The following is a 21,691-nucleotide window of genomic DNA, read 5'->3' as shown; positions in this document are numbered from 1 at the left end:
CGATCAGGTGGATATTCTGAGCTTTCCTTTGGCAGCCGTATAACTCAACATATGAATAATAAATGCACTTTTCCTTTGTGAAAAATAGGGCACGATGCCGACATTGGCTGGATTTGTGCACTTGGATAAGAGTTGGGTTATTAAAAGCAGGAATGATTACAGCTCTGTTAAAATACCTACTGCTGTATAAACATGGAAGGAGTTGTGAGAGACTCTCAGGGGTTTGACTGTAGCGGATGATGTTCCCCGTTGACGTCTAGAATTCCAAAGTTATTCAGACTCTTTGTATTATTTGTCAAGTTAAAAGACAAGAACTTTTTTGCACGATGGGAACTGAAAATGCTTCCTCACAGCGGGAGAAATAGCAAATTAGCTTTAGTACAAAGACTGAAAACTCTGTTGCGCACAGCCGTGTCGCTTGTGGAGTTTGAACTCGCCTCCTGTCTCATTAAAGACAGTATTATAATTAAACTTTGTAACTGTTTAAAGCATAATACTGGGCTCATTAATGCAAGTTTTTAAAATTGAGATGTCTTTAATTTATAGCAGAACTTGACTTGTAATTACAGCTCTTGGCCCAGAATTACGAGCACCTACTTTTAAATGTGCCGAGCTATTCTTGGTGCGCCCCTGAGCTATTTTTGTTGTCAGCAACTTAAACCAGAGCACAACCACCTGCGCGTTCGCGGGGTGCACGTGATGGTCTCCCTGTATCATGGGGCAGTAACGTGGCTCTTTCTCTTCCAGCTTGCGCGCTCACTGTGACGCTGCCCATGAGCCTCTATAACTTCTACAAGTAAGTTTCTCCGTCCTCAAGTCTCCCTCCCTGCACTAGCGCCTTTGCCAGAGCCCCCAAAGCCTCTTAGAACTTGGTTTCCATAGCAGTTTTCAGGCAACTGTCTTCAATGTGACAAAAGGGCTCTGACACACCAGGAGATGAGTTGGGTTTGTTCATCCTGGAGAAGAGAAGGCTCTGGGGAGACGTTGTAGCGGTGTTCCAGTATCTGAAGGGCGCCTACAAGAAAGCCGGAGAGGGGCTTTTTACAAAGGCATGTAGTGACAGGGTGAGGGGGAATGGCTTCAAACTGGAAGAGAGGAGATTTACATGAGATATGAGGAAGAAATTTTTCAGTGTGAGGGCGGTGAGCCCCCAGCACAGGGTGCCCCGAGAAGCTGTGGCTGCCCCATCCCTGGAGGTGTTCAAGGCCGGGTTGGACGGGGCTGGGAGCAACCTGGGCTGGGGGGAGGTGGCCCTGCCCAGGGCAGGGGGGTGGACTGGGTGATCTTCAAGGTCCCTTCCAACCCACACCATTCTGTGATTCTATGAAGGTCCCAGTTTGCAGGGTGCACTGGGAGCAGTGGGCTGTCAGCCTGCTCAGCAGGGGCTTGCAGGGAGGGGGCCCAGCTTTTGTAGGCTAGTCCTGCTGGTCACAACGCAGGGAGCCAGACACCCAGGAGCTTTTTGGGTTAACAATGAAGGTGTGCATCTTCCTCGCTTCACCATCGTTATGACTGATATCAGCAGTTTTGGGCAACAGTATGGCCAGTGAGATTTTGCAGCCCTCTCCTGAGGGCAGGGACCAGGTATTTCTACCTGTGGTTCCAGGTATTCTCATGTCTTCGCTTGCCTTTTAGGGCCTATAAAAATAACACCTTGAAGCACCACTCTGTGTATGAAATCATGCTGCCGCTGGTGTCCCCAGTGTTGCTCTTCCTGCTCTGCACCACGTGGATCTTCATGTCCCCGACGGACATCCTGGAGGTCCAGCCCAGGCTCTTCTATTTCATGGTGGGAACAGCCTTCGCTAACATTTCTGTAAGTAGCTTTTGCTTTATGCTCCAGTTTATCCCTGGGGGGTGTGAAGCCTGCCGGGCTGTTTGGGAGGCGGGAAGAAAAACACCAGCTCGAATGTGAGAGAAGGGAGACGCGAAGATTAACTTAACAGCTTTTCTGTTTTGCTGTGATTGAACGAACAAACAGGGAAGTAGACAGGGTTTGGGGTCTGCGAATTTTGCGCTGCAGCTCTCACTCTTGAGAAACTAGAGAATTAGTTAAATTGAGTGTGTTTACACTCGCGGGTGTCCTCTTGTGTTGTAGATAGCGAACTGCTAATACGAAAGGAGTTCCTGCTTCCTTTTTGGGGATAAGCATAAAAAGGGGAGGACTAAAGCTTTTGTCAAAATCTGATTTAGCGGCATTTTGCATTTTTGCTTGCCTGAGACCTTAACAAAGGCACTTGTGCTCATCACCTCAGATGTGCGGCTGTGTGTCCGTGCCCTGGGTCCAGCGGGTCACGCTGCTGCTTGGCAGGGTTTTCTGCTGATAGTGCAGATAATGCTGGTATGGCTCGGTCAGCTCAAAGGAACTCCTTTTACTTTTTAAGATGTCCTTGATACCTGTTTCCTAATTGCCTTCCTGCCTCGTGAGGCTTTGCTCTGTGTCCCCCCCCCCCCAGGAATTCTAATGCAAAGAAGGATCCCGAGTGAGAAACTCAGTGAAATTGCATGATGGTAGTTGTAAGTGGGTTGGCACAATTGGCACGTGTATGTGCGTGTCTGTCCTCTCTGCACTGTGGGCAGCTCTGGGCTTGCAGAGTCGATACTGGGCGCAAGCTCTGACAGCTTTCTCTTCCCACAGTGCCAACTGATCGTCTGTCAGATGAGCAGCACGCGCTGCCAGCCTCTGAACTGGATGCTGCTCCCCATAGCGGCGGTACTCTTTGTGGTGATGTCCGGGTTCGCGCCAAACAGCGAAACGCTTCTCCTCTACTTGTTAACTGCTTTCCTCACCCTGGCGCACATCCACTACGGAGTGGTCGTGGTAGGTGAACTCCGCACGTGGGCTTCAGGCTTGGCTGCCCTGCTCTGGCTGCGGGCGTTGCTTGGGCGCTGCTGCTGTTTGGAGCTTAAAAGCAGGAATGTCAGTGAGAGTAACGGGGAGTGCCGGGCTCTCCTTGTGCTGGCTGTGACCATGCAAGAGTTGAGCTGACTTCCTGGCGAGGGGCTTGTGCGGGCTGTCGCATGGGTTTGAAATGAACTTCACACAACGTGATGGGGGGCTGCTGTAGCGGTGATTAGTTCGAAACAAATACTTGCATCTCTGCTGCCGTGTTTAACTCATCCAGGCTGCGGTTGCAGCTTAGTGACCAGCTGGGATGAAAGGCAGCATGGGTGACTCCCACCCTGGGGCGGTGGGAAGGGAGCTCCGGGAGATGCCCGGAGCAGCAGGTACTGTGTCTGCCCATCGAGCAGGAGTGCTTAATTTGGGAGTCTTGGTATAAAAAGTTGGTGCTGTTGGTGTTACTTTGCTTGGTGAGTTTGGTCTGCGACCTTGCTGACATGCCCTGCACTGGAGTCACTGGGAGAGCTGGGATAGAGGGGGACGTCCCTGCTAGGGAAGGTGGGGACACTGCAGCTGCAACGCCTTCTCCCCCGCTGCAAGGGCTGTGTAGAGATCCAGCCACCTATTTCCTCCCCTTGCTCTGTGCCAGCTCTGCCCGGCTCCCCGAGTTTCGATAAAGAAAGAAAACAAACTCAGGGGAGACCCGAGTCCCACTGGAAATGCCCCGGGAAGCTGCTGAGGATCCAGGGCAAGGGACCCGATGTCCCCTGGGGAGCTGGCGCTGCCACGTGCATACACGCTCCTTGGGGAGCAGTCCCCTGGGAGCAGCAGCTCTAATGTGGAGCCTCCAGAGTCAAGTTTGAACTGTAATTACAGCAAAGAAGTAACAGCCAGGTTGTCTTGTCTTTCCAATTAGTGTAATGAGGCTTCTATGCAAGAAGGATTTGAATAGCTAAGAAGCTTAAATAAATTTGGTCTTGGAATCACAGCTGGAGATGGGGACTGACCGGGTGGTGTAATCCTCCTGCCCAGGCTGGCCCGTCCCCTGCGGCGAGCTGCTGGCCGCTCTGCGCCCCGGCGTTTGTGGCCCCCTCCTTCCCCCGCTCCCTCTTTCCAAGGGCCCGACTGCGTGGTCTCCTCTTCCAGGGTGAAAGAAACTTTGAGCCGAAGGGCCTTTTAAGGCTCTGTGACTGGGATGTAATCCCAAACTGCTCCGAACTGGGGAGTAATGATGAGGAGTAGACTCTGCGCTGACTCTGTGCCCAGCTCAGCCTCTGGCGCTGCTCGGCACCGCTCGCTCTTGGTTCTGCAGGGACCGTTACCTCGCAGTCACCAGATGCCGGTGCCACACCATCCATTTTATCCTCCTGTCTGCGGTTCTCTGAACCGTGCCTGAGAGCTCGTTTCCTGGTGCAGCTCTCAGTCCTTTGTGGTTTTCTCACGTCCTCAAAAGAGGTGGTGAAAGCTTCTTCCAACGGCTGTGTAAAAGGGGCCTGATTATCCACAGCCTGGTGTGCGGTTCCCCTCCGCTCTGCGTCCTCGTGGTCGGAGCGAAGTACCCGACCCTCAGCTTGAATTGCAGATGGAATCAGGGAGCAATTTTTCACGAAGGTATCCGAGATGATCAAATTAATTTAAGCAAATCATTAACAATTCTACTGAGAGGGGCAGAGAGGGAGCAGTCCCGCAGGGTAAAATCCTGCCTGCCTGGGCTCAGGGCAGGCGTTTCTGCCTCCAAGGAGGGCAGGGACAGAGGCGAGCCCGCTCCCGGACACGCCAGGCTGCTGCTCGGGACGGGAGCAAGGCTGTACCTTGCAGGACCATGCTCCCGGCCGGCCCGTAGCACGAGACGGAGGCTGCGGTCCAAGACCTGCGGTCCATGAGGATGGAGCCAGGCTCTTCTCAGTAGCAACCAATGATAGGACAAGGGGTAATGGATTCAAGCTGGAACACAAGAGGTTCCACTTAAATTTGAGAAGAAACTTCTTCTCAGTGAGGGTGACAGAGCACTGGAACAGGCTGCCCAGGGAGGTTGTGGAGTCTCCTTCTCTGGAGACATTCAAAACTCGCCTGGACGCCTTCCTGTGCAACCTCATCTGGGTGTTCCTGCTCCGACAGGGGGATTGGACTAGATGATCTTTGGAGGTCCCTTCCAATCCCTAGCATACTGTGATACTGTGATACCTGCCGCAGCCGGGGGGGAGCGTGTAGGGTGGGCAACGGTGGGGAAAGTGGGTGCGGGGAGGTGGCGGGGCTTTGTCGGCCGTGCGGGGAACTGGTCTGGCGCTCTGCCCGCTTTCCTCCTGGTCCCTCCCAGCCTCGCTAACCCGCTCCTGTTGTCTGCCTCGTCCCCAGGTGAGCCAGCTGAGCAGGCACTTCAATATACGGCCCTTCTCGCTAAAGAAGCCCACGCCAGATTGACTAGGAGGGGAGGAAGAGAAAATCAGCTTGCGGTCTGCAGAAGTACTGTAAATAACTGCTGCAAATACCTGTAAATACTTCGACCATCGCCACAGATCTAAACCTCTCCTCTGGACAGACATCAGGGCACAGTACGCACGGTATCCGGTGCAGCCAGGGCACGGCCGGTACGGGGCAGCCTGCGCTGCTGTTCTTCGAATGCAGGCTTTCGGTTTTGGGTGAAACTGGACGCGGAGGGTAGCCTTTCAGGTCACTATTACTGTATATTAGACCAGCTGAATGTTCCCGGTGAAACCTCAAACTCCGGCTCTTGCTGGGGTAAAGCTGGTTGGGGTATGCGAATGGCTTTACCTGAGCAAAGCATCTTGACCTGTCACCAAATTCCACATCACAGCTGATTTCTACAAGGTGAGGGGAGCATCCTGGTGGTGAGGGGGGTTCCTGTCTGTCCCTACTCCTGCTAGACAGCCCTCCTCCGGGGCTGGTACTTAGGGGGCAGACGGTGACAGTTCTCCCATGTTCTGTCCCGCCTTCCTGCACTCACCTAGTTGGGTAAACGCACCTTTTTTTTTTTTATTTAAGAGGAAAAAAAAGAACAACACACAAAACTTCGAGTCATATTCTGTATAGGGGGGTGCTTAGAAAATCGGGGCTCGGTTTCCTGTAAAAGCGGGAGGGCGGCTTCTGCCTCCCCTGCTTGAGCTGTGGGTACCGGGGACCACGCTCGGCTGTGTTCCCGTCTGTCCGCGTGCGTTCCCCGCCTGGCAGTGGGGTCCGGGCTCCCACGGGCAGCAGAGAGCGGCTGACCCCAGCCTGCCTACTCCCCGCTCTCCCTGCCAGTAGGAACTTGCTGTTTCAGGTCGGCTCTGCTGGGTCGCAGCACGCTGCCTGAGCCTCTTCTCCTGCAGCAGCGCAGCCAGGCTCAGCCCGCGCATCGCCCTTCCCACCAGACCATTGACGGCAGCAAATCCACCGCTTAGAGAAGCACCTTAATAAGTGTTGTGTTGGTTGTGTGTACACTTTCAGAAAGCTCACAGGTGTTTGTGTGGTGGGGTCCTCCCCAAATATCACTTTATTTTCAAAACCGTTGTCCCCAGCGGCTGCATGTTTCATCCAGGGATATATTTGTTTACTGTCCATTTGTAAAAGACACGTTTGCATCGATTGTTGGTTTTGTTTGGTTTTTTTTTTTTTTTTTTTTTTTTAAACTTGTTTTTATAATTGAGTTAGAGTGGGGTGGTGAAGACTGAATGCTGATTTTCTTTTCTGTTCACTTTATTTAATGAAGACCTGTGCTTGAATGAAGAGTGTAGCTTAAACCCAGGCTCTGGAAAGGCTGCATCCGGAAGCGAACAAGCACAGCAGATTGTGCATATGTAATCTACCATGGGAACAAAGTCGCTTATACACTGATTATTGTGCAACGTGGTTTGTAGAAGCTTGGTCACAGCGTTTTCCTTCTGCAGGCGAAGACTCCTCCTGCTTTAGGAAACCTTCAAACTGTAACTACTATTTAATGCTTTTTCTTTTGTAAATTTGAATCATCGTCACGCAGACTATGAGGCTTGAAATCCCGCTCACGCGTGCACGGGGGCGCGACGTCGGGGCCGCTCGGTCGCGGTGCGCCCTGCGAGGAGCGCGCCGGGGCGTTCGTCTGGGCTGATGTCGTGGGAGGGCTCGGCCAAACGCCGGTGCGCTCCTGTGTCTGTACGGCTACCACGGCTCTGGGAGGGCGGCTGGTCTGGGAGAGGGGGCAAATCGTTTTCAGAGTTTATTTAATAAAGTAGCTTACTCCTATATATTTTACTGATGTTGTACAGAAAAAAAACCCAACCCTAAGTGTACGAATGAATCGGGCTGCGCTTGAATTTTTGACTCTTGCTATTTAATGAAGTGTAACAGTTACGAACGGAGGATAAATTTAAGTCACGCTTGCACAAGAATCACAGGGAATCTTAAAATGGGACACAACGCTTACGTATGGGACGTGTTCAGATAGCAAAATCGTGCTAGCAGCGCTGACAAGGAGCGGCGGTTGGATGATTTACGTTCTAGTTACGTGTTTGCAGGACCGGGGAATAACTGAGCCGTTCCCTCGGGCTTCCAGCTGAGCTCTGGGCTCCCCAGCCTGGAGCTGGCCGTGTCCTGTCGCTTCCCGCTAGCGCTGCAGGGCCCTGAACGCTGGGCCGGTCCCAGTGCCCTGAGAAGTTGTCTGATCGTAAGTCTTAGGATGTCGCTTTGTCTCCGTAGTGCACTGTTAGTCTGTTGTCTCACCTGACCGTGAGCTGCTGTGCTTTTGCAGCCCCTCATACACCCTGGAAAACCCCTTTGGGAAGTTACAAGTGTGGGGAAGCCGGGCTTGCTCTCGAGAGTCCTGCGAGTACTTGTGCTGTAGGAGAAAGATCTCTCTTAAAAACTGGAACCGCTTCCTCTCTGCACAGGCTTTATCTTGGCAGAGTCCCGGATTTTTGGTGCCTTAATTTATTGCACCTTGAAGCTAGAAAAATATCTCCTTAAATCAGTGCTGGAAAACACTCGCTTGTCTCTAGAGCCCCCGGTGGTGGGGTGTGGCATGCAGGGAAACAAACTATATTGATAATAATGGTTTTAAGTCTTAAGAATAAATGTATTCCTCCCTCGCTGACAGCATCTGAGGGTAACTGTGTTACGGGGGTGGCTGCTTGCCTCGCTGGCTGACTGTTCCCAGGGTGGGATGTGCTCCTTGGGCCGGGACGGGGTCCTGCGCTCGCTCCGCAGCAACTCCTGCCTCCGAGAGCTGATCTGCGTTGTCTCTTCTTCCAGGGATAGTGTTAATCATAATTCCTTAATTACCGATGGACCCGCTGAGTTGATAACAGGACTGTCTTACACTTTCCTAAATCTGTTTTGCACATTTTATCTCAATCCAGAGTATCACCAGGCAGAGACCCTGTTCGGGGAGGGCTGTGCAGACCCGCTGGCATGTCCTTCTCCTGGCCTCGGGCTCCAGGCAGGTCCTTGTGCGGTGGGAAGAGGTGGCCAGTGCTGCCAGCTCCTCCTGGTCCTTGCCACGCGGCGGCCGGGCGGCCTTCGCTCTGAAGCAGGTTTTTGTGGGACCCTGGGACATGAGGACACGTCAGCGCAGGACTTGTGCGGCCGCACCGGAGAGGCAGCCCCGCTGGCAGCTGCCTTCGTCTCGGTGCTGTGGTTCGTATCACGGCTCCCGTCTCTGCGCCCATCCAGGGACCTGGTGCAGGAATTCCCAAGCGCAGCCGGTGCTGAGGGTGACGCGCAGGTTTTGGGACCTCCTGGGGTTTGGGTAAAACCGCCTGTTGTGCTAAAAGATAAGTTTTCCAAGTACAAAGCTTGCGGCTGACCTGCGGGCGTGCAAACGCTACGAACAGCGAGCAGCTCCCTAAGCGTGTTCCTTCCCCCGGTGCGTCTGTGTCGCGGTTAACTCCTCTCGCGCAGTGGGTCAGCGTAAGGTCTCTCCTGTAACCATCAGCCACCCGATCCAGGCGGCTTTGCCGGAGCCGGGGCAGCAGAACGTTGTAAGCGTGAGCTTCTGAGGGCTCTGGAAACGAATCTTTAAGCTCCTTAAATAGAGCTGGCCTGATGTTCCCTCCGGGTGCGGTGAGTACCTGCGGTTTGTAGTCTGAGCGCTGTTTTGATCTCGGACAGCTCAGTTCTAGCAAAGCCCCTAAACTCTTCTCCTCTGAGGGCATCTGTGCCTGCTTGTGATGGACCTGGGAAGCCTCTAGAGGAGAAGTGCTTGCTAGAAACTAGCTCAGATATCTTTTTTTTTTTTCTCTTTTTTTTTTTTTATTTCTTTTTTTTTTCTTTTTTTTTTTCCCCATCCACAGGTCTGAGGGAACAGTTGATTTTGCGCACACAAGCTGTAGCTGCGCTCTGGTCACTTTAGTTTATAGCAGAACTGTGCATTGGGGTTTCTGTATCCTTCTGAAACCTGCAGGAACGTTCCCAAAGCAGTCTTGTTTCCAGTTGTCCCTTTTTGCATATTGTGCACCACCGGCTTGAGGCGCGGGTGTCCTTCAGCGCAGCAGCATTCCCTCACACCTCTCCATCCCAGAGCCCTTCGGTGCCGCGTGTCAGCCTTGCTTTGGGGGCTGATGGACCTGGGTCAGCTCGTTTGCTCTTTGCTTTTCTAGCGCAGATCTGCAGCCCTGGCGGGGGGTCCCAAACGCGGCTCACCCCGCTTCTGCCCACCTAATTCTGCCTCGCTGTGCTGTGTCGAAGCAGTGGCCGAGGTGACATTGATGGGACATGGTGACGATGGGTGCTACGCTGACCTCTTTGCTTCTAGAAAAAGTTCATTGTTAGTTTGTAGAAGACCCCTTGGCCCATCCAGGTGTGGTCAGACCTGGCTTGAGAGGGCTCCAGGCTGGTCTCCAAGGCGCTGGTCAGGGCGTCACTGCCCCAGGAGCAGAGGTTCTCGGTGAAATTTGCCACTCGCCCTCCATGGTGCCGTTCATCCCAGGCAGCGGCGTCTGTGGTGGCTGTTTGGTGGGAGCTGGTGCTGCGCTTCAGGTTGAAGACCTCATTAATCAAAATATCCCCCCCTCTTCCCAGCAGTGTTTCAGACTGATCAGCTTCTGTCCCTCCGGCTTTCAGTGGCTGCTGCGTTCGGTACTGGTCCGCGTTGTGCTGGCGCCAGTGCCGCTGGAAGAGGAGGGTGGTGGGTCCCAGGCTGGTTTTGGCTCTGGTCTTCTGAGCGAGTGCTGAATCGCTCTCTTCCCCGGCTGTAACCCCGCACCTAAATGCAACGCAAAGCAGCAGCGGAGGAGTAAACTGGGGCATTTCCCACTCAACCCTTACACCTGAGTGGTTGTGCAAACAGTCCGGGCTCTCTGGGCTCCTGCTGCCAACGCAGGACAGGGACCTTCTCCCCAACCCCGCAGAGCATCTTCGCAGGTCTCTGTCCGTGTGGCTGTTCGGTTTTCCTGAGCAGGGTGGGGAAGGAGTTGGTGATGCTGCCTCGTCGTCATTCTAGAAGCAAAGTTGGAGGCACTAACTGGACTCTGCAGCTCGGTCTTCTGCCACCGACCCCCTGCGCAGTGGGGCTGGAGAGCCAAAGCTGCTGCCGGGGGCTGTGAAATGATGCGGGGAAAGATGTGTTTGGTGTGGTGCTTTGGTTCTGTCCCTTCCCCCTGAGCCTTTCTGAGGAGTTGCCATCAGCGGGAGTGCTCTGCCGGGCTCCACACCGGAGCCGAGCAAGCTCGGTCCCTCTGCGTGGGGTCGCCCCTAAACCCGGCTCAGATGGAGCAGCCTGGCTGTGGCAGCGGTCCCGGCACTGCCGCGGTGCCCCATCGCTTCCCTGGAGTGCTGTCGCTGGGGGTTTAGGTACTGCAGTGGGGTTGAATTCCAGCCTGTTGAATGCTATTACTGAAATATTTGTGTTTAAACCAAACAAAAAACTATTAAAGTTCAGTAAAGAATAAACTTTTCCAAGCCTTTTAATAGGGTTTGTCTTTTTTTCCCTTTCTGCTGAGCAGGCAGCCCAGCGCCAGGGCACGTCTGAGCCGCGGTGCCTGGGCTGGAGCTCCAGCCCCGCCTGGGGCAGCCCTGCATGCCATGGAAGAGGTGGAAAAGCTCCTGCGGGCTCTCCCTGGAGGGATGGGGTTTATTCACCTGCAGTGACAGGCTGCGGTGTGGTGCTTGTGGAGGTGCTGTGGGGAAGGCAGCGAGCTGGCTGCAGCACGGGGGAGGACCCGGAAAGGAGAAGGCAGCCCCATGCCTGACCCATAGAATCATCAAATGGGTCAGCTTGGAAGGAACCTTAAAGGCCATCGAGTTCCACCCCCCTGCAGGGGCAGGGACACCCCCCCAGCCCAGGTTGCTCCCAGCCCCGTCCAACCTGGCCTTGAACACCTCCAGGGATGGGGCAGCCACAGCTTCTCGGGGCACCCTGCACCAGGGGCTCACTGCCCCCACAGGAAGGAATTTCTTCCTTATATCCAATCTAAATCTCCCCTCTGTCAGTGTCAAACCGTTCCCCCTCGTGCCATGGCTCCCCTCCCTGACCCAGAGTCCCCCCCAGCTCTCCCGGAGCCCCTTTAGGCACTGGAAGGGGCTCGGAGGTCTCCGTGGAGCCTTCTCTTCTCCAGGCTGACCCCCCCACCTCTCCCAGCCTGTCCTCCCAGCAGAGGGGCTCCAGCCCTCCCAGCATCTCCGGGGCCCCCTCTGGCCCCGCTCCACCAGCCCCATGTCTCTCCTGTGCTGAGGCCCCCGAGCTGGAGGCAGCACTGCGGGGGGGGTCTCCCCAGAGCAGAGCAGAGCACAGCAGAGGGACACAACCCCCCCTGGCCCTGCTGGCTACGCTGCTGGGGATGCAGCCTGGGATGCCGGGGGCTCGCTGGGCTGCCAGCGCACGCTGCCGGCTCCTGGCCGGCTTTCCCCCCTGCACCCCCGAGCCCCTCTCGGCAGGGCTGCTCTCCATCCCTCCACCCCCAGCCTGTGCTGGCACCGGGGGCTGCCCCCCCCCCCCCGGGTGCAGGATGCTGCACTTGGCCTGGTTGGCCCTCAGGAAGATCACATGGGGCCACTTCTCCAGTTTGTCCAGGTCCCTCGGGATGGCATCCTGTCCCTCTAGTGTGTCACCACCCCGCTCAGCTTGGTGTTGTCTGCAAATCTGCTGAGGGTGCCCTCAATCCCACTGTCCATGTCATTGATGGAGATATTGGATAGTGCTGTTCCCAACTTCTAAAGAGCCCCTGGAGTAGGTGCTGTGTTTACACGGGCTGTGGGGCTGTGTGGGGCTGTGGCCACGGGGCCACCGGCTGCTCCCGTGGTCCACCTGCCCCAATATGTGGTGCTTGAAACATGGAGCGGGCAGAGATGCTGCGTTTCACGGGATGACCCTTTCCTGAATCCGGGATCATGGCCCACGTCAACCACAGCTCATCCCATGGGGCGCTCTCCCTGACTGCTCAGGAACGTGGTCCCGGAGAGGGAGGTTTGGTGTCACTGGAAACCGGTGTTTTCCCGACTGTCAGGACAAGTCGGGACTCAGCTCTGCCCCAGCGAAGCTGCGCCCCGTCACAGCGAGCTCAGCGCTGTCGGCTTCGGTGCTAATCGGGGAGATCCCGCCGATCCCTGCGCACGGGGCAATAAGCTGCTCTCGGCGGCTGCGGGCCCCGGGCAGGAGACCACAGAGACCCGATTTAGCCAGGGAGGCTGAGGTCAGGAATTAGGAATAACGTCCTCGCGAGCCCCAGACTGACCTTCTGCGGGGGGGTGCGGGGGGTCACCGCCCCTCTGGGCCACTCAGCTTCGCAGCAGCGGGACTGTGCTGGAGGTGGAGGTGGCCAGGGACACAGTCCTCGCTCCGGAGGGTGGCCCAGTGGTGGGGGAGGGGAGAAGAGCTGCCTTCTCCTTTCCAAACCCGCACCTCGGGGCTGGGGGGCACATCTTGCTTTGTGGCCACCAAATTGCATCAAAATTCCGCCCCGACGCGGAGGTCCGAGTGGCCGCTCTGGGCGTGCAGCTCCGGCTGTGCCTGGGGACGCGCACGGGTGGCACGGGGCTGAGCGGGGAGGGGTGGGCTGGTGGCAGCTTCGGCTGTCTGCGGGGAGAGGTCCCAGAGCAGAGCGCAGTGCTTCTGCCCCAGAAGCTCCTGGGGGACTCGGCAGACTGGCTGGGAGGTGCAGGATTTACATCTCATGCCCTAAATTCCCCCTCCATGACTTTTGCTCAGCAGATTCACAGCATCCCAGACTGGTGGGGGCTGGAAGGGCCCTCTGGAGCTCCCCCAGTCCCACCCCCCGCCAGAGCAGGGGCACCTCCAGCAGTGGCACAGGACACCTCCAGGCGGGTTTGGAATGGCTCCAGAGGGGGAGACTCCCCCCCTCTCTGGGCAGCTGTGCCAGTGCTCTGCCGCCCGCACAGGAAAGTTTTTCCTCGTGTTCAGGCAAATTTCCCGTGTTCCAGAAGGGAGAACGTGGTAAGTGGTCACAGGAGTTTCAGCCCCGGTGTCCCTCAGACTGATGCCATCATATTTGGGACCTCTCTGTGGTAGGGAAAGCTCTGTCTTCCTCCACCGGCGCAGAGGAACACGGGCACTGCGGTGGGGCGTCCTGGGGCCCCCGCGGTGCTGCTCCTTCCTGCAGTGCTCTGCACCGGCGGTGACCCCCGGGGACTGTCAGTGCCAGCCCACCTGCTGGCATTTCTACGGAAAATAGCAAGAATTGCTCAAATTGCCTGAAGAGAAGGCTCCGGGGAGACCTTATTGCAGCCTTTTGGTACCTAAAGGGTGCCAACATGGGAGGTTTAGGATGGATATTAGGAGAAATGTCTTCCCCAAAATGGTTGTGGAGCACTGGCAGAGGCTGCCCGGGGCAGTGGTGGAGTCACCATCTCAGGAGGGGTTTAACAGAGGGTCAGCCGTGGTGCTGAGGGACGTGGGTTGGTGGTGGGCTGGGCAGTGCTGGGTTGATGGTAGGACTCTATGATCTTCAAGCTCTTTTCCAACCTGAATGATTCTATGATTTTTCGGGAGAGCTGGGGAGGGACTCTTGATCAGGGAGAGGAGTGATGGGATGAGGGGGAATGGTTTTAAACTGAAAGCGGGGAGATTTAGACTAGATATAAGGAAGAAATTGTTTACGCTGAGGGTGGTGAAACCCTGGCCCAGGTTGCCTGGAGGGGTGGTAGGTGAAGTTGCTTTAGCAGGGGGGTTGGACTGGCTGGTGATCTCTAGAGGTCCTTCCAACCCCCACCATTCTCTGACTCTATGTGATTCTGTGGTGGCTGCCCCATCCCTGGAAACACTCCAGGCCAGCTTGGACGGGGCTTGGAGCAACCTGGTCTAGTTGAAGATGTCCCTGCTCATGGCAGGGGGTTGGACCAGATGGCCTTCGAAGGTCCCTTCCCACCCAAACCATTGTACTCTATGATTATAAATAAAGGTGCCCGATGGATGGTGGTGCTGGGGCAGGAACCTTGCTCTCCTGACAGTGAAATAAAACCATTGAATGGTTTGGGTTGGAAGGGACCTGAAAGACCATTCAGTCCCACCCCCTGCCCTGGGCAGGGACACCTCCCCCCAGCCCAGGTTGCTCCCAGCCCCGTCCAACCCGGCCTTGGATTGTGGGTGTGAAACAGCCCCAGGAGCCACTGTGCTCCCCAAGGGAAGGGGTTGCTCTGCATCCCGCAGCTCCATGGGGGATGACCGTTCCCCAGCCAGTGGGACATGGCAGCGGGCAGGGGCTCTGCCCCACTGCGGACCTACCCGAGCTGCTGCAGAGGGTGGGAAATCCTCGGGCTGTGGCACCGACCCAGGGGCCCCAAACTCTGGGGGAGGTCAGCTTGGGCCGGGCCACTTCTAACCCACCTTAGCAGGACGTGGGTGAGCAGCCACCGCGGTGCCGGGCTGGGGAACCTCTGAGCAGCGCGTGGGGGACGGGGTGAGGGCAGAGACAGGGACTTGGGGGCAGGAGCCGTCCTGGGAGCATGGGAGGAGGCTGCAGAGCCTTGAGCAGAGCCCGGGAGCCGTGGGCCACGAGCATTCCCTCCGGGCTAATGCCGAGATGTATTTAAGTGATGCCTCCTCCTTTATCAGCTGTCTCAACGGCTTCCTCTAAGAGGATTGCTGCGGTAGGTGTAATATACTTAAGGGATTGTTAATAACAATAGCGTTTCGGCAGCACACGTGTGCCGGCGGCCCCGGCTGGTCACGGACCATTCAGACCTCTCAGATTTACAGAACAACACACACAATAATTAAACTTTTATTTTACGAGCTTATTAGGAAAGAAAACAAACAAACAATGGCTCCATCCCTTTGTGCAGACTAAGGCAACATGGGAGTTCACTAATCACAAAGAGTGTGGCCAGCAGGGCGAGGGAGGTCATCCTCCCCCTCTGCTCTGCTCTGCTCTGCCCCGGGGAGGCCACATCTGGAGCACTGTGTCCAGTTCGGGGCTCCCCGGGTCAAGAAGGACCGGGAACTGCTGGAGAGGGTCCAGCAAAGGGCTACGGAGATGATGAGGGGACTGGAGCGTCTTTCTGATGAGAAAAGGCTGAGGGACTCGGGGCTGTTCAGTCTGGAGAAGAGAAGGCTGAGGGGGATCTTATCAACGCTTATCAATCCCCAAAGGGCGGGTGCCGGGGGATGGGAACAGGCTTTGTTCAGTGGTGCCCAGTGACAGGACAAGAGGGAACTGGCACAAACTTGACAGTGGGCAGTTCCATCTCAACCTGAGGAGGACCTTCTCTCCTGTGGGGGCGGCAGAGCACTGGCACAGCTGCCCAGAGAGGGGGGGAGTCTCCCCCTCTGGAGCCATTCCAAACCCGCCTGGAGGTGTCCTGTGCCACTGCTGGAGGTGCCCCTGCTCTGGCGGGGGGTGGCACTGGGGGAGCTCCAGAGGGCCCTTCCAGCCCCCACCACTCTGGGATGCTGTGCTCGGCAGCTCCCGGGAGGGCGTCAGCCCACCCCAAACCCCCCTTTATATCCCCCACCGTATCTTTGGTGGGTCGATGCTTCCTGTTTATAGGCAGGGAGGACGGCTTCTGCCTTCCTGGAAATCAGACCGTTGCCTGTAAATAGTGTGAAACTGAAATTGGCTGCTGTCGCCTGCGCTGGAGCTGAGCCCAGAGCCTCCGAAAGCAGCGGCAGCCCCCCGGGGAACCAACACCGGGTTCCCAAAACCTCTCCCGGGCTCTGCACAGCGGTGCCCCGGGGCGCCCGTCCAGCAGTGGCGGGGCGATGGCAAAGCTGCTGCCAGTGGCCATTGGGTGATGGGCGTCAGAGGCTGAGCGGGGCTGGGGGTCATGGCTGGAACCCCCCGACCTGCTCCTCTTACCCCTGAGTCGTGAAGACAGAAAGGTTTGGGTGGGAAGGGACCTTAAAGACCATCCAGTCCCCCCCCTGCCCTGGGCAGGGACACCTCCCCCCAGCCCAGGTTGCCCCAAGCCCCGTCCAACCCGGCCTTGACCACCTCCAGGGATGGGGCAGCCACAGCTTCTCGGGGCAGTTTGTTCCAGTGTCTCACCACCCTCATGGGGAAGAATTTATTCCTGATATCTCATCTCAATCTCCCCTCTTCCAGTGTCAAACCCTTCCCCCTGGTCCCACGGCTCCCCTCCCTGACCCAGAGTCCCTCCCCAGCTCTCCTGGAGCCCCTTTAGGCACTGGAAGGGGCTCGGAGGTCTGCGCGGAGCCTTCTCTTCTCCAGGCTGACCCCCCCACCTCTCCCAGCCTGTCCTCCCAGCAGAGGGGCTCCAGCCCTCCCAGCATCTCCGGGGGCCCTCTGGCCTCGCTCCACCAGCTCCCTGTGCATACATACGTGTGTGCATGTGCGTGTATGTGCACATACATGTCTCCATGTGTCACACACATGTGCATGCACTTGCATGTGTGTGCACAGCCCTCCTGCTGTGGGCTCTTTGCTGGACCCTCGGGCCACTCCGACATATGTGAGCCTCCATTCCCAGCAGTACGCGGAGCACCCTCTCCCTTCCTCCCCTCTGCCCCCCACCCCAAACCCTGTCCCCCCCTCCCCCATGTGGCTCCCCACCGCAGGGAGGGTCCCACGGCAGGAGCAGGACAGCCCTCCCCAGCGCATCATCCTCGCTCTTCTGGGCAGCCTCTGCCAGTGCTTGACAACCCTTTCCATGAGGACATTTCTCCTAATATCCATCCTAACCCCCCCCTGGCACAACTTGAGGCCGTTCCCTCTTGTCTTCTCAGGTAGAGTTGATTCTCCAAACCCCTCCAGAGGATGGAGGATGCCAAGAGGCGCCGCTTTGGCAGGTGCTCCCTGTAGGAACCAGCTGGACGAGGGCTCCCAGTGCTCCCACAGTCCCTGGGACCAGTGCCTGCGGGGCTGGAGCATCTCCTGCAGGGGCACCCAGAGGGATGCAGACCCTGTGACTGGCACCAGTGGGGCTTGAGCATCTCCTGCCGGGATGCAGCCCCTGGGACCAGCACCTCTGTGGCTGGAACATCTCCCACAGGGACACCCGGAGGGATGCAGCGAAGCACCCGCTGCTGCCAGGGCCTGACCCACGCGTGGCCAAGCCTGGAGCGAGAGGCAGGTGGCCCCGGGGCAGCCGGCCAGAGCCACTCTTCCGCGGAGGCAGAGGGACCCCTCTCTGCTGCCGAGAGCTCTCCCTGTGGTAGCTGAGCCCCCCCGGGGCCGCCCCGAGCGGCTGCGGTGTGAAAGTGGGACAATCCGCGTGGAGCAGAGGGGACGTGGGCTCGTCGGGATGAGGATGGGTAAACCCTGCCAGGCTGGTGGACTGGGGGATGCAAAGGGGAACACTGGGGAGAGGGCACTGGTGATGCAGGGATGGGGAAAGGAGGATTTGGGGTGGATTTGATGGACAGACTATCCTGTGGATGAGGAATTGGCTGGGCGGTCACATCCAGAGAGTAGTGGTCAACAGCCCAATGTCCGGATGGAGATTGGTGACAATTGGTGTCCTTCAGGGGTCTGTGCTGGGACCAGCACTGTTCAATATCTCCATCAATGACATGGACAGTGAGGGCACCCTCAGCAGGTCTGTGGGCGACACCAAGCTGAGCGGGGCAGTGATATGCCAGAACGGTGGGATGCCATCCCGAGGGACCGGCACAGGCTGGAGAAATGGCCCCGTGTGATCCTCCTGAGGGCCAACCAGGCCAAGTGCAGCATCCTGCACCCGGGGGGGGGGGGGCAGTTCCCGGTCCCAGCACAGGCTGGGGATGGAGGGGTGGAGAGCAGCCCTGCCGAGAGGGGCTCGGGGGTGCGGGGGGGGAAAGCCGGCCAGGAGCCGGCAGCGTGCGCTGGCAGCCCAGTGAGCCCCCGGCATCCCGGGCTGCATCCCCAGCAGCGTGGCCAGCAGGGCCAGGGGGGGCTGTGCCCCTCTGCTGCGCTCTGCTCTGCTCTGGGGAGACCCCCCCGCAGTGCTGCCTCCAGCTCGGGGGCCTCAGCACAGGAGAGACATGGAGCTGGTGGAGCGGGGCCAGAGGGGGCCCCGGAGCTGCTGGGAGGGCTGGAGCCCCTCTGCTGGGAGGACAGGCTGGGAGAGGTGGGGGGGTCAGCCTGGAGAAGAGAAGGCTCCACGGAGACCTCCGAGCCCCTTCCAGTGCCTAAAGGGGCTCCAGGAGAGCTGGGGGGGGACTCTGGGTCAGGGAGGGGAGCCGTGGGACGAGGGGGAACGGTTTTACACTCAAAGAGGGGAGACTGAGATGAGATCTGAGGAAGAAATTCTCTCCTGTGGGGGCGGTGAGCCCCTGGCGCAGGTTGCCCAGAGAAGCTGTGGCTGCCCCATCCCTGGAGGTGTTCAAGGCAAAGTTGGACGGGGTTGGGAGCAACCTGGGCTGGGGGGAGGTGTCCCTGCCCAGGGCAGAGGGGGGACTGGATGGCCTTAAATGTTCCTTCCAACCTGAACCATTTGATGATTCTATGATCTCTCACTATCATCCCAACTCTCCCACAGCATAGCATCTTGTCCTACAGAAGCACCTCCTGAACAATGCATCTTCAAAGGCCAGGGGAAGTGGGTGTCCTGTGGAGCTCACGGAGGGTAAGGGCTAATGCCAGGCATGCCCTGGAGGTGCCTGATGCCCACTGCTCACACACTCTGGCCGTAGCCGGCAGATAGTGGAGAGAAGTGACCGGGACTCCCCTGGCTACCAGCCACCTCTCTCGATCCCCGCTGTCCCCAGGAGGTGGCTGTCAGCCTGCCCAGAGGGGAAGGCAGGGCCCAGCTGGGTTTGCTCCCTGGGCAGCCGAGGGACCAGGCTGCCTCCCCGGGCACAGGAACCAGGGAGAGGCTGCGGGAAAAGAGGCTGCGACCGGGAAGCAGTGGGGAGACGGAGAGGAGGAGGAACGGGCTCCTCTTGGAAAGCAGCCGGCGACGACAGGTCTCTCTACTAACGCGAGAACTCAGCGAAGAACGCAGACGTGAAAGTTGACTTTTATTGACTCATTAAACCAGTAGTATCCCGAAAACCTCCCCGAGATGTCCTCAGTTATTCAGTGAGGGTCTTGCACGCTGGGAGCTGAGAGAGGTGGCTGTTCAACAGCTGAATATTGCAGCGAGCTGAGAAAAGAGCCCGTCCCTAATAAAGACAGCGAGAAAGACTCCAGCCGCAATACATGCCAATCCAAACAAAGTAAACCAGGAATGCAGAAGACCATGGGGAGCTCACCCTGGCTCCCTGTGAGCCCCAGGGATGTCCAGCCACCACCACCTCTGGGTCGGGAACCTTCGGAAGGTGTTTGAGCTGCTGGACACTTCCCTGCCTCTACCAGAGCCACGAGGAGGGACGGGCAGCGCCTGCCCTTGCGCAGCCCCAGGGCTCGCTGCAGGGCCTTGGGGCTGTCCCCTGCGGTGGCATGGGCCTTCTGTGCCGGGGGACAGTGACCTCCAGAGCTACGAGTGGAGCAGGGACGGTCCTGGCAGTGGGGACAGGCGTTGGGGTGCTGTCCCCACACCAGTGGGGCTTGCATGTCCCCAGCTGTCCCAGGTCCCTGCCCCATCCTTGTTTCTGAACATCCCTCCAAGGAGCCCTTGGCCCCCGTGGCAGCTCTGAGACCCCCCAGCCTGGTTGCCCTGCAGTAGCCCACTGGGCACCTCCACCAGCCCCGCTGAGGGATGCACAGCCTCAGGATCGATACCATCCTCCAGCCCCATTCCTCTGGGACTAAAGCTGCAAATGGGACCCACGGAGGAGGAATGCCAAGGAGGAGGTCCACCAGCAGCAGCAGCAGGGAGGAGATGTCCCCCGAAGCTGCTGAGAGGGTGCGGGGGGCAGGAGGACATGGGGCCAGGGGAGGTTGTGCCGTGGGGCTGGGGACACGGGGGAAGGCTCCCGTGCTTCATGCTCCCAGCAGCTTCTTGACCATGTACCCTGGCATGCTGTAGAGGAAGAGGGCGATCATGATGAGGAGCAGCAGGGCCAGCACGATTTTGATGATGAGCCACTTGTAGCGCGTGCAGATGAGGTATTTGATGGACTTGAGCGGGTTCAGGAACCAGATGAAGGACGTGTCCGGGCGGCTGCAGGGCAAGGAAATACCCATCATTAATGCCGTGGCCACGGAGAAGGGATGCACGGCCGGCAGTGCAACAACGGACACGGTGGGCAAAGGGAGGTGCAGGGTCACCTTCTAAAGCCTGCGCAGAGTGAAGGAGCCCAACCAGGACGGTGGACAAAGTGGGGTCAGCGTGGCATGTGCTGGATGGAGTAATGCAGGTTCATGAGGGAACACGAGGATTCCAATTGAAGCTGGAATCTGGTGGTGAGGAGTGGAGGGGAGGAGGAGGAGGAGGAGGAGGCAGTGGGAGGCCAAGGAAAGGGGATGGAGCCAGGGAGAGGGGCAGAGGAGGAACAGCGTAAGGAAAAGCAGCGGGGCAGTGAACAGCAGGCAATGGGGGGAACCAGTAGAGATGGCTCTGCCTGTGACCTTCATTCCTACATCCCCCGGTGCAACTCCTCCTCACCTCCCCATGACTGGCTCCCTCCCCGGGGGCCACCCTGCAGCATCTCCCAGGAGCCCAGGTTCCTGCTGGGGAGTGGGGTTTCCTCCTTACTTGGGTTTCTCCAGAGGATCGGGCTCGTTGCGAGCTAGCCCGGCGGGGGATTTCTCTGCCTCCTCTGCCGTCAGAAGGTGCAGTTCTGCCTCAACCTTCCCCTACAGGGAGCAGAGAGTTGTGCTGAGCCCCAGGCCATGCTCCCCACCTCAGCCCCCCAAGACATGGTGACAGAGGGGACCTGAGGGAACAGAGGCAAGAGTGCAATCCCCAGGATGCAAAATCCCTCCCTTTTCCCCATACTTACGGTGATCTCCAGCTCATCATTCTCATCTCTGGCCACGAAGGGCCACCAGCCCTTCACCCGCTTCTGCTTGAAGATGGAGACCATGGGCAGCTCTGTTTCGTTCGTCACCATCTCCAGGCTGCACTGTTTTGACGTCTTGGCTCCGCGGGGGAAGCGGTTCAGGTCCAGCTCAATGGCCCCTGGCAGAAGGATCCCAGACTGGTGGGGGTCGGAAGGGCCCTCTGGAGCTCCCCCATCCCACCCCCCGCCAGAGCAGGGGCACCTCCAGCAGTGGCACAGGACACCTCCAGGCGGGTTTGGAATGGCTCCAGAGGGGGAGACTCCCCCCCTCTCTGGGCAGCTGTGCCAGTGCTCTGCCGCCCCCACAGGAGAGAAGGTCCTCCTCAGGTTGAGATGGAACTGCCCATGGTCACGTTTGTGCCCGTTCCCTTTTGTCCTGTCACTGGGCACCACTGAAAAAAGACTGTTCCCATCCACCTGACAAGAAAGGGTAGCACAGATGTTGGCACCCCCAAAATGTAGAGTCCTTGGCTGGAGGTGACCTGGGCCACCATCTCCTGCCCTGGAGAGCAACCCTGAATGACCTCTTGGAACTGAAAAGCTGACATCTTTGCTAGAGGAGCTGCCTTTGAACAGCAGCAGCAGAGACAAGGGCTCTTATC

At 57.8% G+C, this 21,691-nt stretch overlaps 2 protein-coding genes across 4 annotated transcripts in view; one reads left to right on the top strand and one right to left on the bottom strand.

The window, feature by feature from the left end:
• SELENOI (selenoprotein I) overlaps positions 1–7,054 on the top strand; it is a gene marked incomplete at its 5' end in the record, with an annotated part of 34,696 nt that extends 27,642 nt beyond the window's left edge. The window contains 4 exons of the mRNA XM_082480955.1: positions 748–796; positions 1,636–1,816; positions 2,639–2,821; positions 5,198–7,054. Coding sequence (XP_082337081.1) covers positions 748–796; positions 1,636–1,816; positions 2,639–2,821; positions 5,198–5,314 — 530 coding nt within the window. The 3' untranslated portion in view covers positions 5,315–7,054. The remainder of the gene's footprint in view (positions 1–747; positions 797–1,635; positions 1,817–2,638; positions 2,822–5,197) is intronic.
• A 13,013-nt stretch (positions 7,055–20,067) lies between these two features.
• OTOF (otoferlin) overlaps positions 20,068–21,691 on the bottom strand; it is a gene marked incomplete at both ends in the record, with an annotated part of 118,536 nt that continues 116,912 nt past the window's right edge. For all 3 annotated transcript variants that reach the window (XM_082481596.1, XM_082481597.1, XM_082481598.1), the window contains 3 exons: positions 20,068–20,248; positions 20,783–20,883; positions 21,030–21,208. In XM_082481596.1, the coding sequence (XP_082337722.1) occupies positions 20,068–20,248; positions 20,783–20,883; positions 21,030–21,208 (461 nt within the window). The remainder of the gene's footprint in view (positions 20,249–20,782; positions 20,884–21,029; positions 21,209–21,691) is intronic.

This window comes from Vanellus vanellus (assembly GCF_965231255.1).
Source record: "Vanellus vanellus genome assembly, chromosome: 3".
In the NCBI taxonomy this organism is placed as follows: domain Eukaryota; kingdom Metazoa; phylum Chordata; class Aves; order Charadriiformes; family Charadriidae; genus Vanellus; species Vanellus vanellus.
The sequence above is the reverse complement of the archived record's forward strand: the minus strand, read 5'-3'. Positions and strand labels throughout refer to the sequence as shown.